General features: G+C 40.3%; 1 protein-coding gene across 2 annotated transcripts; it reads left to right on the forward strand.

Moving 5' to 3' along the window:
* Window positions 1-1,351: 1,351 nt before the first annotated feature.
* relb (v-rel avian reticuloendotheliosis viral oncogene homolog B) lies at window positions 1,352-15,159 on the forward strand. Of its 2 annotated transcripts, none has more exons than XM_073484366.1 (11): window positions 1,352-1,873; window positions 2,106-2,126; window positions 4,144-4,322; window positions 8,124-8,459; window positions 9,701-9,867; window positions 9,996-10,087; window positions 10,205-10,336; window positions 10,430-10,534; window positions 11,883-12,098; window positions 12,245-12,316; window positions 12,625-15,159. In XM_073484366.1, the coding sequence occupies exons 1-11, from the start codon at window positions 1,813-1,815 to the stop codon at window positions 13,068-13,070; spliced, it is 1,827 nt and encodes a 608-aa protein (XP_073340467.1). In that variant the 5' UTR covers window positions 1,352-1,812; the 3' UTR covers window positions 13,071-15,159. The 2 variants fall into 2 exon arrangements, with proteins under 2 accessions (XP_073340467.1, XP_073340460.1); XM_073484359.1 differs by having other exon boundaries at window positions 1,721-1,873; window positions 12,628-13,158.
* The last annotated feature ends 5,624 nt before the right edge of the window (window positions 15,160-20,783 follow it).

Here is a 20,783-nt window from a genome sequence, read left to right on the forward strand (position 1 = left end):
GAACACTGTGTCCTAAATCCAAACCCTTAAACCACTGGTGCTGAAACATTTTGAGTTATGACCTAAATAGCCAAGCGATACAGACTTAGGACCTGCAGGAGTCCTAACGTGGGAAAAGCATTCAGTATTTGATCATAGGATTAGTCTAGCAGACATGTTTTCTCTCTTGTGAATCATCTCCAAGGTTTATAAACATTAATGTCTCTTCAAGACGTTTTAAAGATTGACCCAGCTTGTTTTTTTGGACTTTTGCAACAGTTAATAATGTAATTATGCTGTGACCCCATGTTAGTTTTTCTCTCGGCGGTCTCATCTGTTACACCACTGCAGCTGACATGAATTATCTGTTTTTTTAAATGTGAGTCACTGCTTCCTCTAAATGCCTCAACTTTCGCTTTCCATTTCTTTTAAATCGTCAGTTCTCTGTGTGACCAGCAGGTGTCCCTGTTGCACCTCATAAGAAACAGTCAAAGTTTGGAGTTTGGAAGTGGAAGTTTCTAGAAAACGTCACTTTAATGATAGTTACTAACCGTGCAGAGGTTACTGGTGCAGTTTGACAGCTCTAATTATTTATTATGAAATCAGGAGTTTCCATCATTCAGCTTGTTGGAAACAGGGGCTGCAGCAGGAAACATCTAAAACATGTTAAATCCAGTTGGGAAAAGTTTATGGAAGATAATTTCCATCAGTTGGAGAAAAAAAAAAGATGAAAAGGTATTTTTATTATATAATGTTTCCATGGTAAGTCAGTATTTATGAGATAAATGTTGACTTTTTATCTCATAATTCTGACTTTTTATCATCATTTTGTGTTGATTTATGTCATAATCATGACTTTAAAATCCCTTTTCAAGTTTTTATCTCATAATTATGCCTATTTTAATCATAAGTTTGACTTTGTATCTACAATTTAGACTTTTTGCCATAATTATATCATTTTATGTCGTGATTCTGCTTTGTTTTTATTTTTAAATCCAAATGTTGACGTCTTGACTCATAATTATGACTTGTTACCTCATAATCTTGGCTTTTTAAAATCTCATGAATTATTTCTCAGAATTTTTTTTTTAATTTAATGAATTTTCTCATAATTTTGAAATTTGATCTCAATTATGACTTTTAATCTCATAGTTTGCACTTTTTAACGCTGTCATCAAGCTTAGTTTTCCTCTTATTTTCACTTGAAAGCGGAGAAAAGAGTTTCCAGTGAAGCTGGCTTTGACTAGGCTGGATTTCAGGTGATGTTATACTGTGTGATGGGATGGAGGCTCATTTCAATAGTTGCAAAACAGTGTATTTGCATATTCAACGAAGCAGGGTGTAAACTAAAATAAGAAAAATTACTTAATGGAAAAATAAAATTCTCCTTTTTGGGTCACGACTCTGTTTTGAGCTCGAGATGATGGATATTCAAATGAGAGAAACATCACACTGAGCCAATAAGGCTGCAGCAGCAACACCTCGGTACCTGCAGTCCCCGGGGGGGTTTTCCCATCTGGGAGGTGACGTGATGATAAGAGGGGATTTCCACAGCCCGAACCAGCCAATCAGAGCGAGGCTGCTGCGGAAACACAAAACTGAGGCAAACTTCTCTCCAGACATCAGTCGACACATGGCTTCATGTCGGTTTGACACCTTTTCTCTGGTCGGCACAAACACTCGGAGCTGGTTTACAGCCTGACGAGTCTCCACAGAGCTGGTTTTTTAAAAAAAGAAAAGAAAAAGCGAGAGACGAGTTCCGACCCAGGAAACGAGACAGACACCGGAAATAATCCAGTTTGGAAAGAAGTCAAGGACACGACGGCGGAGTTGATGCTTTTTAAAGACTCCTCACATGCGATGAAAGACATGGACGCCTTCAACGGTACCTCTGGTAAGTTTTAAGAGTTAATCCTAATGTGTTTGTGTGTGTATGAGTGCGTGTGTGTGTGAGAGAGAGAGATGACATCATCTCCAGGCATGTGATTTGTCAGAGCCGAGGAGCCAACACCCATCCCCGGGATCTGAGCACTGCTGCCCGGCTCTGCTGCTCCGCCGGGTGCAGCTTTATCTTTCACTGTGTCTTTATTGTCTCCACTGACTCTTTGTCTCTGTCTGTCCTGCAGAGCGGCCCACAGACTTGATAGGTGAGTACTCTTTGTTTTTACTTTTTTGTTCAAGTGTGTGTCTGTGTGTGTGTGTGTGTGTGAGAGAGAGGGGCGTTTATGCAAAGTGTGACTTAATGCAGAAGTCAACCATCATTAGTGTTTCTCCTTCCTCATCTCGTGTTGTGATGTTTGTCACGTTGCCTCTGGTTTGTACGGTGGCCCTGAGGTGCACAACCAACCACTTTATAATAACATCGTTACAAAAAGGCACATTTATAGTTGATTATGTAAACTATTGAAATGCTTTATAAACATTTTTTTCTTATTGTAAAGTTTCAACTGATGTTTATATAACTTAATAAATACTGAGCGGGTAATGTCAAAACATGAGCTGGATGGTCAGTGTAAAGTTGCAGCTGATGTTTATAAACCTTAATAAAGCATGTCATTGTTTGTTGTAACTAAAGTCTATTTAACTATTAATAAAAGGCCGACATCTATGTCATTTTTGGCGCTGATGCTGATATTAGGATGTAAAAGTTTCGATATTGACAAATCAGGTGATATACACATTTTTGCAATTGAGAGCTGAAGTTGGACCCCAGAGTCAGAAAAAATATGTACTGTATGGTAGTGAATGGAGAGAGACAAATCATTTTTTACACATATGATGTTTGTCCATTTAAAAGATGATTTTTCAAGTCAATAAAGTTTTAGTTTGTCGTAATTAAAGTAAAATAGCATCTAGTTTTGTGTGAACTACATCGTCTGCCTCAACACACGTCACAAACACCAACATGGCCGCCAACTCGACAGACAGAAAAGGTGCTAAAAAAGATGACAATCACAATAAATCTGGTCATATTGACAACTGCAGTTATGTGAAAGGAGAGTTCGTCAGTTCTGTGAGCTGCTGATCTACAGGAGCAGCTCTACAATGTTTATATTACCAGTTTTGGTGAGCGTTCAACAAGATGACGTCACTAACATGACTGTTGGCTGTGACAAACTGCAACTCTCTTGACTCGGAAAATTATTCAAACGGGATCAAAAACATAATTTGTCTTTCTTCGTTCACTAACATATAAAGTTTTTCTGAAATAAGGTCCCAATAACAATTCATCTAACAATAAACTTTATTGTCTAAACTGACATCGGTGCAATAAAAAGAAAAAAAAGCTAATATCATTAGTCAGTTATCAAAATTGCCTCTGGTTAGTACGGTGGCCCTGAGGTGCGAGATGAAACATTTCATGAGACTCAAAAGCATCATTGAGCTTTCTCTGAAGAACTGCAACAATTAATCAATTAGTTGTCAACTACAGAATGAATTGCCAACTATTTTTATAGTCCATTAATTGGTTTGAGAACATTTTTAGGAAAAACAGACAACATTTTCTGATTCCAGCTTCTTAAATGTGAATATTTTCTGGTTTCTTTACTCCTTTATGACCATAAACTGAATATAAGACATTTGAGGACGTCATCTCGGACTTTGGGAATCAATGATCGACATTTTTCACCAGACAACTAATTGACAGGCTAATTGTTAGCTGCAGCCTTGATTATATGTATTAATTTTAAGTATTTTTATTGCATTAATGCTTCAACTGAATTTTATTATTTGTTATTCAACCTATTATTATCTTGCTTACTTGTTAATGTACAGAAAAAAAAATCCTTGTGTTTTTGCAATTGCAGCTCAAAACATATTGAGTTTTCTATCGTACAAGAAAACCTGCAAATATTTACGTCTGAGAGGCTGGAACCAGTGATTTGTTTTAACATTTTCACATTATTCAGTTGTCAATATTGATTCCAGTAAATTTTGTTTACATGCTTTACCACTGTTTTGTTGATATGCTATTGCACCGTGGCTGCAGGAAACACTAGTTTCTGTTTTGTTGGCAAGTGTCACACACACCTCAACCACAGGCTGATTGGTATTTGGTCATGGTATAAACACGATAATGCACTTTCAGGGTTCTGATACAAAAAGTAATGACCTGTGTCATCCAAAGTCAGTTTTGTTCATCATCATCAATATTTATTATAGACCTCATTGAAGAAATCATCATAGAGGACAGCGAGCGCCTGGTCCCCTCCCTCCCTGGACCTCCTCGGCCTCCTGACGACCTCCTCTGCACGTCACAAACTGAGAACCACAGGAGGCTCAGACAGAGCTCCTCGCCGTCCTCTCAGCCCGTGCTGGTGGCGAGAGGCACCGCATGTCAGGTGAGTAGGATCAGTAAAAGATGACTGGGTGTGCCCTCGCAGTGTGATGTATTCGTGCCAGTGTAGTCATCTGTGTTGTTTTGGTTTATCTGGTGTCTGAGTGGTTTCCTACGCTTCCTGGAATGAGAGTTGGCAACACCCAGGCAAGCATGAGGGTGTTTGCTTCAGGTGTAGGTAGAGGGAGAGGGGGGCAAGTTTTGGGGCGACTGGTGCAGAAGCAGGCCTCGACAAACACAGAGGAAGTATAATTATGTGTGATAAATCGTCATTTTAAAGATTTAAAGGGAAAGTTCACCCCAAAATCAAAAATACATATTCTCCCTCTTACGTGAAGTGCTTTTTATCCATCTAGATTGTTTTGGTGTGAGTTGCTGAGTTTTAGAGATATCGGCCATAAATATGTCTGCCTTCTCTCGAATATGATGGAACTAGGTGGCACTCTTGTGGTGCTTAAAGCGCCAAAAAAACCAGCAATGTCTCTTTTCAGAAATAACGACCCTGTTACTCATGATAATCCACAGAACTTGTTGTGAGCAGTTTCATGAGGAAACAATTAGTTTTTCTACCAAACTTCACAGTCAGATAAGAGGCTCATGCTCGTGAAAGCGCAGAATGTAAACATAAATGGCATCCCCCTCGGCTGAGCTGTAATGTTAGCTATCTTAGTTAGTCTAATTAGCAATCCTCTCGTCCACGAGTATGCATGCTTCCTTCTGTGTGGTGATACAATTCGCGGGTGTAGCTCTTTTATGGCTTGTCTTTATCTTAGGTAGACTACATTAATGCAAAAACAAACGACCATTAATCAATGAGTCAATTGTTAGAAAACTCAAAGACAAGTATTTTGATAATTATTTATTTGTTTAGTTTCATTTATCAAACAAAAATGTAAAAATATCTGGTTTTAGTCTCTTAGATGTAAGGGGGTTGCCGCTTTTCTCAGGTCTGTATCATCACTAAGAGAATAGTTTTAGGTTTTCGGACGAAACATTCAGTCGGAGACGCAATTTGAAGACGTGACCTTGGCCTCTGGGAATATTTCAGTACAGTTAATCCAAACAACACTCGGCACATTAACTTATGTTGAAAATAATCATTCGTCGCAGTCCTGGTATGCATATATTTTGTACACAAACATTGATCCATGTTGCAGCGATAAACCTGTTTTACGGCATACTGTGGTGTGACAGTTGATGCTTATCATACCATGTATTTGCTGTGTTATTATTAAGCTTTAGTTCAGTCTAAAAATACCTTGTTTACACTCCTTTAAGCTGATGATGAGAATATCATACTGTTTCATAAGTGTGACTCAGTTAATTTGTCCGCATTGCCTTCATGTTGTTAAATAAAACTTGTTAATATGAAAGTCAACAACAAAGGAAGCTTCAGCCAGGCTTCTCCTCTGTTAGCTTGTATAAAGAGGTGACTGTGCAGTTTAAGAGAAGAGGATTTGTTCATGTGTAGCCTGCAGATGGTCAGGTTTTGTTGTGACAAAGAGCAGCAGTCAGGCAGCCAGGATGGTTGGGCTCTTACCATAAAGCACGTGGTTTACAGACAGCAGGGAGCTCAGAGGTGGTGTAATCTGACCAGACTGTAGTGATGCTGCAGCCTGCACAGACAGGTAACAAAGAAGGCAGAGGAGAACAGCTAAAGCTTGTTAGTAGCGAGTGACGTGCATGTGAGATTGCTAAACTTTGGGGTTTTTGTGTGTAAACAGATTTTAAAAAGTCTTTGTGGCCAACATAAGAGGCTGACACACCTCCTCGGCATGCTTTCCACAGGGAGAGGAGGAGCAGAAGAACTGTAATCTGACTCCTACTTTCAGTTTGCCGTCCTTTCTGTTTACAAGCCAAACCCTCCGGCAGGGTTAAAGGTTGCATTCTTCGCCTCGCGCCTCTTCTCCAATTGGTGGATCCACGTCAGGCTGAGCTGACTTCCTGTTTCCTGTTCGCTGGCTCACTCTGCCAGGCTTTTGTTTAGCTCTGGAGCTTTAAGACTCTTTAGAGGTATGCCCAGGCCTACACACTCGCAGATGCTCAGACATTTTTGGCTCGACAGGATATTATGAAACATGATCTCATGTAGAGGCATCACCCTCATCTCTGCAGCAACGGTTTGATAAGCTCTCAGCCTGATTTAACGGCCGCACAGGCGACAAAGAGGTCATTACTTCTTTGTTCCCTGCAGGTTTGATAATTCATATCTCGTTCAACCGATGCTTCAGATAGACTTCAGTGTGATTACTTTTTTTGTGATGCTTTGTCTTACATCACATGGAAGCCAATTGGAGGCCTTAAGTGGTAGGGAGAGTTACAGATAGAGAAAGTAAAAGCAGCGGCGAGAAACAGAGTATATTCAACAACAAGAAGTTTGAGTGGGGACGGAAAGAGATGGTGGTCTGTGGTGCAACGCAAAAATAAGACATTAAACTGCAGGAGGAGAAGTAGACAGACGAGCACGTTTAACTGTGCACTGATAGAAAGCACATGTATGAAGGAGAATCGTGCAGTGACTCAGTTTTGCTGCTTGGTTTCACTGCAGCTTCACCTTCATCTGATATAATGGATGACAGACATCTGGTTCTCTGTTTTCTACTTTAAAAACATGCCTGTGATTGTTTATTGTTTTTTTTTTCCAGCGTTGTATAAAGTAACCAAAAGTCATACTTGAGTAAAAGTAAAGATATCTTGTTAAAATATATATATTATCCGCACAAATAGTACTTGAGTAAAAGTTTTGAAGTATCTGATGTTAAGTGTACTTAAGTATCAAAAGGACAAGTAAAATAATACATATCTACATTCGTCCAATTTGTCTGGTACGACTGATTATCGTGTTTACCGTGTTTTGTTTTTTTTTAATCTGCTGATAGAATACATTCATTTAAAAATGCATGTCAGAAATGCAATGTCTACTAGTAACTACAGTTTTCAAATAAAAAGTACAATATTTGCCTCCAAAATCTAGTGGAGTGGAAGTATAAAGTAGTATAAAGTGTAAATACCCAAGTAAGGCACAAGTACGTCAAAATTGTACTCAAGTACCGTACTTGAGTAAATGTACTTAGTTACATTCCACCACTGTTATTATTGCAGTAAGTTGATGTTGTTTTCTAATGGCTCAGGGAAGCCCGTATACTATATTTAGTACTACTCAGATCTTTTATTTAGGTAAAAATACCATTTTAAAAAAAGAAGCAAAAATGCTCTTCAAGTCCTGCATTCAAAGTATTTATTAAGTAAAAGTACAGATAAGTAGTAGTAGTATATGTATTACCGCATACTGGCCCCTGTGACTGATATATTGTTATATGTTGCATTATTAAATTATGTTTTCATGTGTGAGTACTTTAAGCAGGAAAACATTGAGCTAGTTTTAATGACTTCATTAACAGTTTGGTAGTTTTAGTCCAGTGCTTCCCAACATGAGGGTCAGACCCCTTCAGATGGTCACAAGATCGATCTGAGGGGTCATCTGATGAGATCTGGGTCAAGGTAATTTTTGTTATCCCTGAGAGGCAGTTTGTTGCAAATCCAGCAGTAATACAATCATCACACAAACAATTAACACACACAGAAAAAACAAAACAGAGAATGACATCATGTTATATAATTAAATCTGTTGGTCCGGTATCTGCGACCAGATGGAAGCAACTTAAACTCGCCAAACGAAGTGTGACTAACGTCAGCTACAACTTCGGTTACAAAAGAGGGTTCCAACCTCAGCATGAGTAATGTGGTTTAATAAAAGTTAAACAATGTTATTAATAAGGATGTGTTGTTTTTATTTCCACCACAGCAAACCTGCCCCTTCCCTCAGTCCCTGCCTCAGTCGTGCTCTTCCAGAGAGATGGCTCATCCTTCGCGGGGAGCCTCCTCTCCAGCCGGTTCCTCTCGCCGCGGTCGAGGCTCTTCGTGTTTGCTGACCTCTAAGAGCCCTGGTGGCGTTTCCTCCCAGAACCGGGTAGGCGACACAGATATGCTGGAGCGGATCCTGCAGAAGCCCAAACTGGTGGTGGTGGAGGAGCCCAAGGAGAGAGGCATGAGGTTTCGCTATGAATGTGAAGGACGCTCAGCCGGCAGCATCCTGGGGGCGTCCAGCACTGAAACCACCAAGACGCAGCCTGCGATAGAGGTAAGTGCATAACAGTTAAATCTGGTTTCTCTTTTGGACATTAAAGGGGGTTTACTCGCTCTCAGAGGCAGTTGGAAGCTGAGTTGACTTTGTTTTGTGTGCACACTTGAACCCCCGATGTCGACCAGTGCAGACGGGTGGAGCTGGGAGGATGTGGGTTGTTAGTGTCAATTAGAAAGTCCCCACAAATCCCAACCCAAGTGTGGTGAAGAGGAGCGGTTTATCCCCCTGCCTGCATACTAACAAACACTCCTACACACTTATCTTCATCTCATACGAACACAATCGCATTATGAGGCAGCACTTGAGGTCGGTGGGGATTTTAAGTGAAAAATCAGTGCTTAATATTTAAGTCAATATAGCTGATTTGATTTTTAGCATGTCTGCTTTTTCTTAATTTGTCATTTTTCTTGATAAATGAGTACCTCAGACACTGGTGGTAAAATATCTTGAAGGTTAAAAAGGTCAAAGTCCACTTCAACAGAAGCTCCTCTCTCCCACAGAAAACACTGCCCCTTGAATGCCTCATCAGTAGTCCTGCCTTTAATTCTGTGACTTTGTGACATCACACTATGTCACTGTGTCACACATTTGCATAATGTATGCCTAGCGGCTAATTTGATACATAAGAATTGATTTAACACAGCTGCTATGTTGTTGTTAGCAGTGCTGTCTCATGCGTGTGTGAGCTGACCAATCAGAGCAGACTGGGTATTCAAGAGGGGGGGGGGGCCTTAAAGAGACAGGAGCTGAGAAAACTGATGTGTTTTTGAGCATTAAAGTATGTAAACCTTTTCTAGTAGTAATCCAAAATAAAACAATGAACCTGAGAATGAGCATAAAATGTCTACTTAAGAAAAATTCCAAGGAAATAATTACCATCCATTGGAAACAGTGGAGATTGAGGTTCCTGCAAGGGTCACTGATAATACACAAAGAATAAAAGGAGGATGCTGTCACAGAGGAGTGGGAACATTTAATACTTTAAATTATTTAAGCACAAATACAGCACGAAGAACACAAAGAAGGCTTGATTTGGCAGCTACTCTGAATTATATTTTAATATTTAGTTTACAAATAATGTTTCTGAGTTCGACGGCTCCCATCCTTTTCTCTGAGTGTTAGAGATGATGACATCACCATGTTGCAACACTTCCTGAACAACAATAAAACACTGTGTGTGTGAGTGTGAGTGTACTGTTTTTCTTCCTTTCATCTTCCTTTCCTGTTCTCTCCTTCAGATTCAAGGTCCCATTGATCACATAAAGAGGGTAACAGTCACCGTTTCCTTGGTGACCAAAGACCTCCCACACAGGCCTCACCCCCACTGCCTTGTGGGTAAAGACTGCCCGAATGGTTCTGGAATCTGCGTGGTGACGCTCAACCCTCACAGCAACCGACGTCACAGGTGCACCTCTCATCTCTCACCTGTCTATATTAAATACTTTCTCTCTTCCACTAACCTTTTCGCAACACTAAACATACAAAATGTCCTGACAAAAAATGTGTTTTTCTCCTTCCCCTCTGGACTCGCAGCTTTGTTAACCTTGGTATTCAGTGTGTGAGGAGGAAAGAGCTGGACGTTTCACTGAAGAAGAGAAGAAGCCAAAATATCGACCCCTTTCAAAGTAAGAAGGATCCTAACACGCAGTTATTATTGGCATCTCTCTATACATCTATACATTTAAAGGATGTTGAACTGTTTCATTGTGACATGATTGATTTTTTGTCTCTTTGTCCCTCAGCTGGTGACTCAAAGGGCATCGAGGACATGGACATGAACGCAGTGCGTCTGTGTTTTCAGTGTGAGCTCGAGTGGGATGACAGCAGAAAAGACTGTCTCAGCCCAGTCGTGTCCAACCCCATCTATGACAAGAGTAAGACACGCCACCATAAAACTCCATTAAGACGTATGTTAATGCATTTCTTGATTCTCACACGTTGTTTTTCACGTTTTGTTTTGTTGACAGAGGCCACGACGACATCGCAGCTGAAGATCAGCTGTTTGAACCTGTACAGAGGTTCCTGCCAAGGCAAAACGGAGATCTACATGCTGTGTGACAAAGTGCAGAAAGGTAAGAGGAGGGTTTTGTGTGTGTTAATTTTATTGCACTTGTAAAAAATATACAGAGAGCTGACAAAATTAGGCTCACACAGCAGAGAAACTCAGTCCTCACTGCAGGAGTTAAGTGTATAAACATGGTCTGCTGAGTCAGATACATACCACACCAAACGGCAGACGTTTAGAGTGTGATGATGATGTGTAACTTTAGTTAACGGCTAATAAAACAACGCACTGTTGATTCGAAGTGAGGCAAACTTCTCTCGCTTTGTTTTGTTGACATTTGATTCATCTCAAAGAGGATGTTCTTTTGACCGCTGTTTCTCTTTTAACGTGGCGTTTTCCTGTGTCTTCATTTTTTGACACATTTTCCCTCGCTACATTGTGCCATTTAGCAGTTTTTGACGCTGATAAACCAGAAGTTCAGGCAGCAAATCTTTGTCCTCTATGCTGCCTTGGAAACTCTTTTAAGAAATGGTGTTTGTCATATAGCAGAACTAGTATTTAAATAGATTAGATGCCATTGCGACTGTGATTTCCAGCAGTAACAGTCACAGTTGAAATGAGCTTCACCAAACATAACTTTTAACGTTTTCAGCACTTTTTGTATGCATATTTATATTTGATGCAGCCAAACAAAGTTGTGTTGTATTTTAATAAACAATGACAATAAAGTAGGGTTTGTACAGCATTTTAAGAGTAAGCACTATTCAAGCTCCTTTAAGGTGCCTTAACCAAACATTTGCAGACTCTTGAAGCCTTTAATGTTGCATCTACATCAGTACTATTTTATGTTTTATGTTTTATTTATTTCAAAGTTTACAGAGTCCCTTTATACCCACAGCAATCAATGTATATTACATATACAGCTGTTCATATTCACTTTGGATGTTTTGATCGTGATTATTTAATTCTCGATCATTTCAATGCCTGGATACCACAAACAAATATGACAACGTGTGGATTAATTTCAAAGATGAAAAGATTTTCAAGTATATGCCTGAAAATGAAGCCTTTTCCAAACGTTCACGACTCCTAGGAATCCTGCAAACAGGTGTTTACTGCTGTGTTTTTGTCATGAAAGGTAAAATTAACATTATAAATGAATATTAAGTATTATAAACATGATTTGTAACTAAGAAAGACACCTAAAAATGGTTGTACACAAACTCACATGTTGAAATGTTATCTCACTGTCGTACACAACACTTAGTACAGTCAGGACAATAGAAAATCTAAGTAATAGGCACACTGGCAACAATCGGACTTGTTATTAAAAAATTTAAATCAGAAAAATACACCTATATTCTCGGGTCCTTTACCTGTTTAACGTGGCTCTGTGTGTTGTCCCTGATCCACAGATGACATAGAGATCATCTTCAGGCGAGGGTCGTGGAAGGCGAGCGGTGAGTTTGCCCAGACGGACGTTCACCGGCAGATCGCCATCGTGTTTAAGACTCCGCCCTACCAGGACCAGGACATCATAGACGAGGTGGAGGTCAGCGTCGCCCTGCGTCGCCTCTCGGACCAGATGGAAAGCGAGCCTATTGGCTTCACGTACCTGCCTCACAACCCAGGTGAGTCAGGACTGAACAGAACAAAATTATCTGTCAGGTTACTGATGGCACATGAAATGGTTACTAATTTACTATTACTAGCAGATCATTTTAAAGCCAGACACAATACCAGGAGATTAATTTAAGTATTTCTGCCCTCATTTCAGATCCGTATGAGGTGAAGCGGAAACGGAAGATAAAGCCAGACATCAGTTTCAGAGATAAACCTTGTGCTACAGGTGAGGCTCCAACGTTGCCATTCCCTCTCTTCATTTTCTTTATGTTTTCTGATATGTAGAGGCATTTAGGAGGTAATCTGATTCAATGAAGTAAGTTGCCTTTGGTGTTTGTCTGTAAAAGCACAGGTATCACTACTGATATTAAAAATTCAGTTCTGTAAGCTGGAGTTTATTCAGTATGATAATAATATATTACAGCAAGAATCACATGTCATGATCCAAGTATAAAGTTCTCCCTCTAACTGACCTGTCATCATATTTCTAACAGGTATTTATTGTTTCTGAAACACAATCTGTTTCTTCTCCAGCAGCAGAAAGTGCACCTGCAGCAGAGCAGCCCTTCCACTTCCCACAGCCTCAGGTCATGTCTCCTGACGAGAGGCTTTGTGCCGCCCAGCCCGTGACCTCCGCTTTCGGGGAAATGTGCTTCAACGAGCCCCAGGACTCAAACAACGGCAACGACGTTGCCATCATTAATCAGTTGCTAGAAAATCCTTCATTTTTTGACATGTTGGGCGACCCGAGCTTCACCTTGTCCATGCTCTCCGTCTTGGAGCAGTGCCCCGATGCCAACCCCAACTTTGCCAACATGGACATGAACTTTAACCAGAACTTTGGCTCGTACCCTCAGGACTTTGCCCATTACAACGAGGAGCAGTTCAGCATGCTCGTCACTGAGAACCAGACTCTGCAGTCAGAGGCACAGGACAGCCTCTCCAACATGGTTCAGGTGAAGACGGAAGAGGATCTATGAAGACAGGACAGTCAGGATCATGTAGCACTTGCACACCATCTCTGTCCACTTTAAATAATAATGAAACATTTTGGGAAATATGCTTATCACCTTCTGACAGAGACGAGTTAGCTGTGTCTCCTGTTTCCAGTCTTTGTGTTTGGCCAAGCTAACCAGCTGCTAGCTTCAGCTCAAGTGGCAACCTCTGGCACCAATGTCAAAAACTGCAGTTCCTCAAATGGCCACTTGAGGCTGGCTCCGAAAGTGAGTCAGTCCCCCTGGAGCTTTACAGTAGAAATACACATGTTTACAGCCTGGTACAGAAAAAAACGATTTGGTCTCGAGAGCTAATTTCGCTGTTCATGACTGTTGCTTGTTTAAATTATATTATCAGCTAGCCGCTAGCTGTTAGCAACAAGGTAGCGGATGTAGACTGTTGACATAATCCTGCCATTGTGCGCCTTCTGTGTGTTACCGTTTTCAAAATCCCCGCCGCTACAGGAAACAACAACAGCAACTGAGCTAGCAACCTACACGCTAAAAATTGCAAGCTACTCTAAGGCTAACCTGGTGCCAACGGTACAAATGTAAACAAGCGAGCAGCTCTTTTTCTTTTGTGGGGATTTAGCCATTTTCAGACACTGTTTTTCCCTCGCTGCATCCTGGGTTCGACAGTTGTGACTGGTTAGGGTTAGACATACAAAACAGCCAGAGGCGTTTTTATGCCTCCTCGCCGGCGACAGCTGTTGCCAGTGGCATTATGTTTTCGGGTTTTCCGTCCATCCTTCCGTCCATGACATTCATATCTCAAGAACCACATAAGGGAATTTCTTTAAATGGTGGTAAAAAATTGTCCACTGTGACTCAACGATGATCAGATTAAGGTGTGGTGGCCAAAGGTCAGAGGTCAAGGTCACTGTGACTTGACAAAACACATGGCTATAACTCAAGAATTGTTCTGATAATTACGATGAAATTTTACACAAATGTCTTAAAGGATAAAGAGATGAAGTTATGATGTTTGATATCCAAAAGGTCAAAAGTTAGATGTGCTGTGACATCACAATACTCTGCAAAAAATGTTCTGGCCATTATTCGACGCCATAGCTCAGGAACAGCAACTTGACTGGTGCGCAGAGTCATACAACCGCGGGGGGGTAACTTTAGTTTTCCCTCCTCCAGCGCTGACACAGCATTATGCAAGACTAGCAACTATGTTTTATTTGGCAGGCTTCAGCTCCACCTCTTAGTGTCGCAGTCTGGCACTGCCAAGATGGCGACAGCTTGGAAAGTACGTCCATGCCTTTTATACATTTTGCGCTTCGGCTTCATATTTTGCATACTTGGCACAAAGTGAATAAGCATATTTCCCAAAGTGTTGAACTTAACCCTTCGGGGGTTCGAGCCAAACATGATTATGTTATGAAGCAAAAGCCGTCCTTTACTGTGAAATGTGTTTGTAGACTCATTTGGTTTCACAAGTCTGCATCTCTGTCTTTGTCCAAACGCCTTGCTGGTCGAGGCCTTAGCAACCAGGAGCAGGCTATCATTCCTAAATATTGAATGCTGCTAGCATTAATCATCAGGCTTTAAGTCAGAAAAAGGTCAGCATGGAGCTTAAAAAGTGAACTCTTGACCGTATTTAACTTGGGAACAATAGAAACCCTTTCATTAATTGCTGTCTATAGTTAATCATTGATGGGGTAAGACTGAAATACCTGTCATATCATGTTTATGTAAGAAGTGTTTTGTTTGCTTTAGCTTCATTTTGGGGACCTGACTTCCTGCTAGACATCTTGTTACCCGTGTGAATGGATGGATTGTAGTTTTAAAACGCAAAAAGTCTCAAGTAGAGTAGTTTCATGTCTGTTCTTCCCACTGTTCTTGTGTGTCACACCAGCTGGCTTGTTTAATATTTAATCTACTTAAACGCAATAGAAACCAGTCGTCCTCGTATTCATAGCTGTGTTTGTGTCAGTTCCTTTTGTTCTGCAGTTTCTCTCTCGTGCCAGGCATTCAAATTTCCACTCGCAGCTTGTCACAAGTCCAACCCCGCCCCCTCTCTGTAGCACGTTAGTGTCGACATTGAAAATAAAATGTAAGTCTGTGATATTTCTGTCATGTCGTTACTTCCTCTGAAACCAACTACTGCTTTTGTGATGATTTGTCAGATGTCAAAAGAGACAATAGAGTCTCAAAAAGGGAAGTGGACACTTGAGTGTGACCCATCTTCAGCTGCCTGCCTACACACATTCCTAATCTGCTTGCTCACTTACAAAAACACTGAGTCTTGGCAACAGCCGGCTATGGTTTTATGCTTTTAACAGCTGAGCTTTAAATGCCATCATTGTCACAAGACAACGTTGAATGACTCGAAATAACAGAGAAACACTCAGATGAGAAGCATCCTGTGTTTTTGTTATCGGACACCTTGCTGGCAGCGTCTTAACCTCACACAAGCAAGACAAAGCCTTTTTATTCTCAAAAACTTGGCTGTCACACCTGTTAAACTAACTCTGCGTTAATTTAGAACTGGAGGAAGGAGATCAGCTCAAAGTTCAAACAAGGGTAAACAGACTATTTGAATAGGGCTGTGTAAAACTTCAATTCACATACCTCTACATGAAGCACAACATTCTCATCACAACACCTTACAGTAATCCAGGCTGAGAAAATTCTCTATTTCTCCTTTCAGTTTTTTTGCGGAGTCTGTTGTAAGACCACAGGCTTCTTGGGAAACTTTTAAAGCCACTTGTGAAATTTTCATAGATTGAGACAGATTGGAAAATACACTTTAAGTTGACCTTAATGTCAAAGTCCAATTTAAAGGCTGAATGAGTAGGATTTTCCTGTAAAACATGTATAGACCCATACAAAAATAATCCCTCTTGATCATCACTGATGACGAACTGGAAGTTGAAGTGTGTCAGCGATCCCTACCTTCTTCCTGTTTTTTTCTTATTTTGCTCTGTTGGGGACGCCCCCAGTATAAACATGTCAACCAGGTGCCACATCGTAAGAACGCATCCAAGAGGAAGCGTAAGAAACTACGAATGTTGTGTCTACAAACCGCAACTGACAAATTCTACTCATCCTGCTTTTAACGTTTGTGAGCAAGTTTTCTCAAAGTTAAGTTAATTAAAAGCATATCACTAGAGTAACTGCTAACTGCTGCTTATTGTAGCTGCTGTTAGCTAGTTAGCTCAGTCAGCCATGCAGTTAGTGGTCCGTACAAGGGGCATGAAGCACTAGGGGAGTGTTTTGGTGTTCGCACTGCTAGCACAGGCAGCTTTTGACTGGCCTGGGCTGGGGCATACATGTCATAACATCAAAACAATTATTTCTTTGTTGTTTCTTATTTCATACGTGAAAATATTAGTATATTTGCTTTTACTTGTACTTCTGATACTTATACACATGGGTGACTTTTACTATTGACAAAGTAATACTTTTAGAGCAATATCTTTACTTTTGGATACTTGGTACAACACTGTTAATAATTATTTTTTATATCGGTTAATTCATTATTTGTTACAATATCAGAAAACAGTGGAAGAACTTCCTGAAGTCCAAGATGACGTCCTCAAAGAGTGCTCTGATTCACTATCCAGTTGAATAGTGGACTTTTTGTTTCAGCTCCAGTCATCGTCACTACACTTTGTTCACTATCACACCCACAAAACCAGTTTTTACCGAGAAGTAGACGAACAATAGTGGAAGATGAATCATTTCAATATTTAGCATTGTTAGTATTCCATCTGCGCTCCGGGTAACCTTGTGAGCTGCTGTCGCTGCTGCTGGTAGTGTGCTGGTTGGAGCAGGTGTTTCAGGCGCCGCCCGTCACTGTTGACTTGACCTGAATACACATGGTCTACAGCCACTGGGAAACTCCACACTGGGCCGCTTTCCAAGGCCTTTTATCTAGAATACACACAGAGATACACATGATTTCCTGTGAAATGGTACCACCGTACCGTGCTGCTGGGACACGTTCAGGCAAGTCGACACCATCAGTTTGAGCACATGGTCATCCTTTCTAATGGCCTAATTTAACAGTTACAGTAAGTGCTAACAGGAAGTTCTTGCGGGTTTATTACGGTCTGAGGTTTCGTACAGACATTTGTAGCCATTAAATTTTAAAGGAATAGTTCAACATTTTTGGAGATGAGCCTGTTTACTTTCTTTTTCTCATGTTTGTACAGTTAAGATGAAACTAGAGCTCACACAGAACAGAACGGCTAGCCTGACTCTGTCCAAAGATAACAAAACCTACTTACCACTGGCAATTGAATAGTTCAGCACATCACCCCCCCATAAAACCACACTGTGCTGTTTCTACACTTACACAATACAAATGTGTTATTTAATTAGCTTTAGAGGTGCTGGTCGATGGGTTTTTTAAAAACTTTGCACAGAAGCAGGCTGGCTGTTTCCCCCTCTTTCCAGTCTGGTCTTTATGCTAAGCTAAGCTAACCGACTGAGAATGGTATCAATTTTCTCATCCAACTCCCAGCAAGAAAGAAAATAATTGTATTTTAGAAAATGTGAAAATATTTCCTTTTAAGGCAAAATGTATAATCTGCAGTAAAGCAGTGTCTACGAGCTGAACACCTCCAAGTAAAATCAGGTTTGCTTTGTAGTGACATTGATAATTGTGATCAAAGGCTACTGTGAACTTGAACCCATGTCCTTCTTGTTAAAAGGATCATTTCCATGAGACTGCACATGATAAGACTGCTTAAAAATGGTCACATGGCGGTTATAAGTCACTTAAAGTGACAACGAGGAACTTTCAGTTTTCAGTCACATTTGTTTTGGAAGCGAAGTCACTTTAAATGTTACAGGGGATGGACATTTTATTTCAAGAATGTGTTCTTGGAAAGCTCAAACATGATTTGTGCTCCCCCTACAGTAAAAAAGGTTGCAGCAACCTCGTGACCTTGAACAAGGGTTAGACAGGACAAAATGAGTATTTCTGTTATTACAGCAGGCTATGTAAAGGTGAAATATGTAAGAATTGGCCACCTGTCAAATTCATTGAATAATATCATATATCATGAAGTAACCTGTGGCTACTGTTAGCTAGTTAGCTTTGTTAGCTATGCAGCTAGCAGCCCTATATGACTCTGTTGAGACATGGAGCTCAGATTATCAGGGGGACTGTTGGCGTTTACATCACTTAAGTTTGGACCACTGGAAGGAGCAGGTTTTCAGGCTCAGAGCTGAGGGACCCAGCAGAGGCCAGCTTGACAACAGGATGCTACCATGACTCACAGGGGCCAGGGCTAGCTAGTTAGCATATTAATATCAGGGGATATCTCTAGTTTTATATAGATGACTTAGACATGACATCATAACTGTTATTTGTTGTTATTTTTTTGAATATTTAAATAAAAAATTCTTATTGCACCTAATTTTTTTTCGCACCTCAGCTGTGTGATTTATGATTTTCGGATGTGTCTGTTGGTTTGTGGAGTCTCTGGGGATTACTGAGCAGACAGGTTGAGTCATCTTGTGTGGTGGAAACAAGCGAACATGGAAATGATGTCACGAAGAGATTAAATCAGGGAGCTTGTATGATTCAAAATTTCAGATGTGGCCTCAGGAGTGGAAGGTGTGACTTTCACTCAGAATAATTCACACAGCAGTTCACTCCTTTCACTGGAGTTACACCCACTCTGCCAGGTGATCACAACTGTTTACAACGAATTTACTGGGAATTCACACACATTTAACACTAACCCTACAGGAGAAGGTGATATGGATAAAACATTTCATATGTAAAACATATGTATTTTTATTTAGCAATCCTTCTATTATGAAATAATATCCTATATATCCTGGAAATCATGTGACAAACTTTTTTTTAAAATCATAATCAATCATAACAATTTTTGCTTTTGACGTCATTTCTCAAAAGCCTCGAACTATCTGGACAAAAAACTTTTATGTAGGTCAAGCTTCAGTTTAATATTCACTGTGTAATAAATAAAATAAAGTTTTACTTGGGTTTCATGTGTTGTTGTTGGTGGGCGTCTACGCAGTCACCTTAGGCCACGTCTGATTGGTGAGCATGACTGTCACACTAGGAGGACGGCATGAATTTATAAAACCACTGACACACGTGTTTAAATGTGAGTCAGACGCACATCCTGCAGCAAAATGAATCACAGCTTTTGCTAATCGCGTTGTTTCAAATCGGGATTTCGATTTAAAATCAATTAATCATTCAGACCTACCAAGGACTACATTAAACTCCCAAAAATATAGATATAGTAAAATGGATCTCATATCCATTGAATAATTGATTCCAGTTTAGTTAAACATTATAATAAATAACCAGAAACAAAAAAAAGTATAGCTGTGGGTGATGGGAATGGGATAAGTTTTACAGATAGTTGGCCACCGATTAAAACTTTGACCTGATGATGAATAATACCAAAAGTCATGGGACCACGGGGCACTTTGTTAGCTCAGTTGGTGGAGTCCACACGTGCAGAGGCTGTGTCCTCGCTGCAGCAGCCCAGGGTTCCAACCCGACCTGTGGCCCTTTGCTGCATGTCATCCCCCCTCTCTCTCATCCTGTTATCCAAGTCCAAAAAAAGAAAAAGTAAAAGAAATTGCTGAGGTTAATACAATACATCCTGAGGAAAATATGAATTTGCGCATCAAATTTAATGGCAATCTATCCTCATGTTGGTGCTAAAGGAAAAATAAGAGGATGACCAAAGTCATTGATATTCATCCTATCAGAACTGTGAAAGTCTACACAAAATTTCTTGGTAATCTATCTCATCGTTGTTGAGATATTTTAGACTGAACCAAAGTGTTGGTCTGACAGATGATTCGCCAAAAGTTAATTTTTTGATGTACAGGGCTTCCACGGGTACATCTTTTCTACAACTGACTGAGTTGCTGTAAAAGTTTGATGCACCTGACTGGAATAAAAAATCAATATTTGGCCAAAGGTGGACTGGAAATGGCATTGGTAAGGTCAAGTAAATATTTACAGAGTAAAGGTAAACAGGGATGAGAGAGAAATGACTACAGATGGAAGTTGCTGGCAAATGTCATGCACACTTCTCATTTTTACTGTTTCATATGAGTTAATCAGATTAAATACAGATGTTTTCTTCACGAGTCAAATATCATTAACTCCTTAAGCCTTGTTTAGCTCAGGAGATCGAAGATAAACCAGCCAGATGTTCCTCTAAAATCTGACTCCCAGCAGAGAAATATCACCAAATTTGGCCCTTGGTATAGTTTGTTTTTGTTAATATGAATGATTTGCTGCTCATTATATGACAGGGTAATTCCACACTGCGGTTGTATCTATATAAGGAGTAAATCTTTCTGTTTACAGGTGCAAGGTATAATTTCTCTCTGTTGCCTGGTTACAACACCCACGGGAGTCCCCGCATCAGTAGGGACTCCCCATCTTACCATAATAGCATGTTGCAACCACAAAGTGACACCAAATACAACAGACACATGCCAGAAAGAAGTGTCGAAAGCGAAACCAGGCGAGAAACGGCTGTTTTTGTGTTTTCATAAACCCCTGTGCGTTATTTTCCATCATCAACTCGAGCTCCATATAAGGACTGTGGCCGCATCAGTGCTGCAGGGGCAGATGTGTGGATTATTACGACATTGTTTGTTTTGAATGCAGGACGACCTCTACCTCTAACACGGAAATGCTGAGAAAACAGAAATCTTTACAGTGTTCAGAGCTAG

This window comes from Pagrus major, chromosome 2, assembly GCF_040436345.1.
Source record: "Pagrus major chromosome 2, Pma_NU_1.0".
Taxonomy (NCBI): Eukaryota; Metazoa; Chordata; class Actinopteri; order Spariformes; family Sparidae; genus Pagrus; species Pagrus major.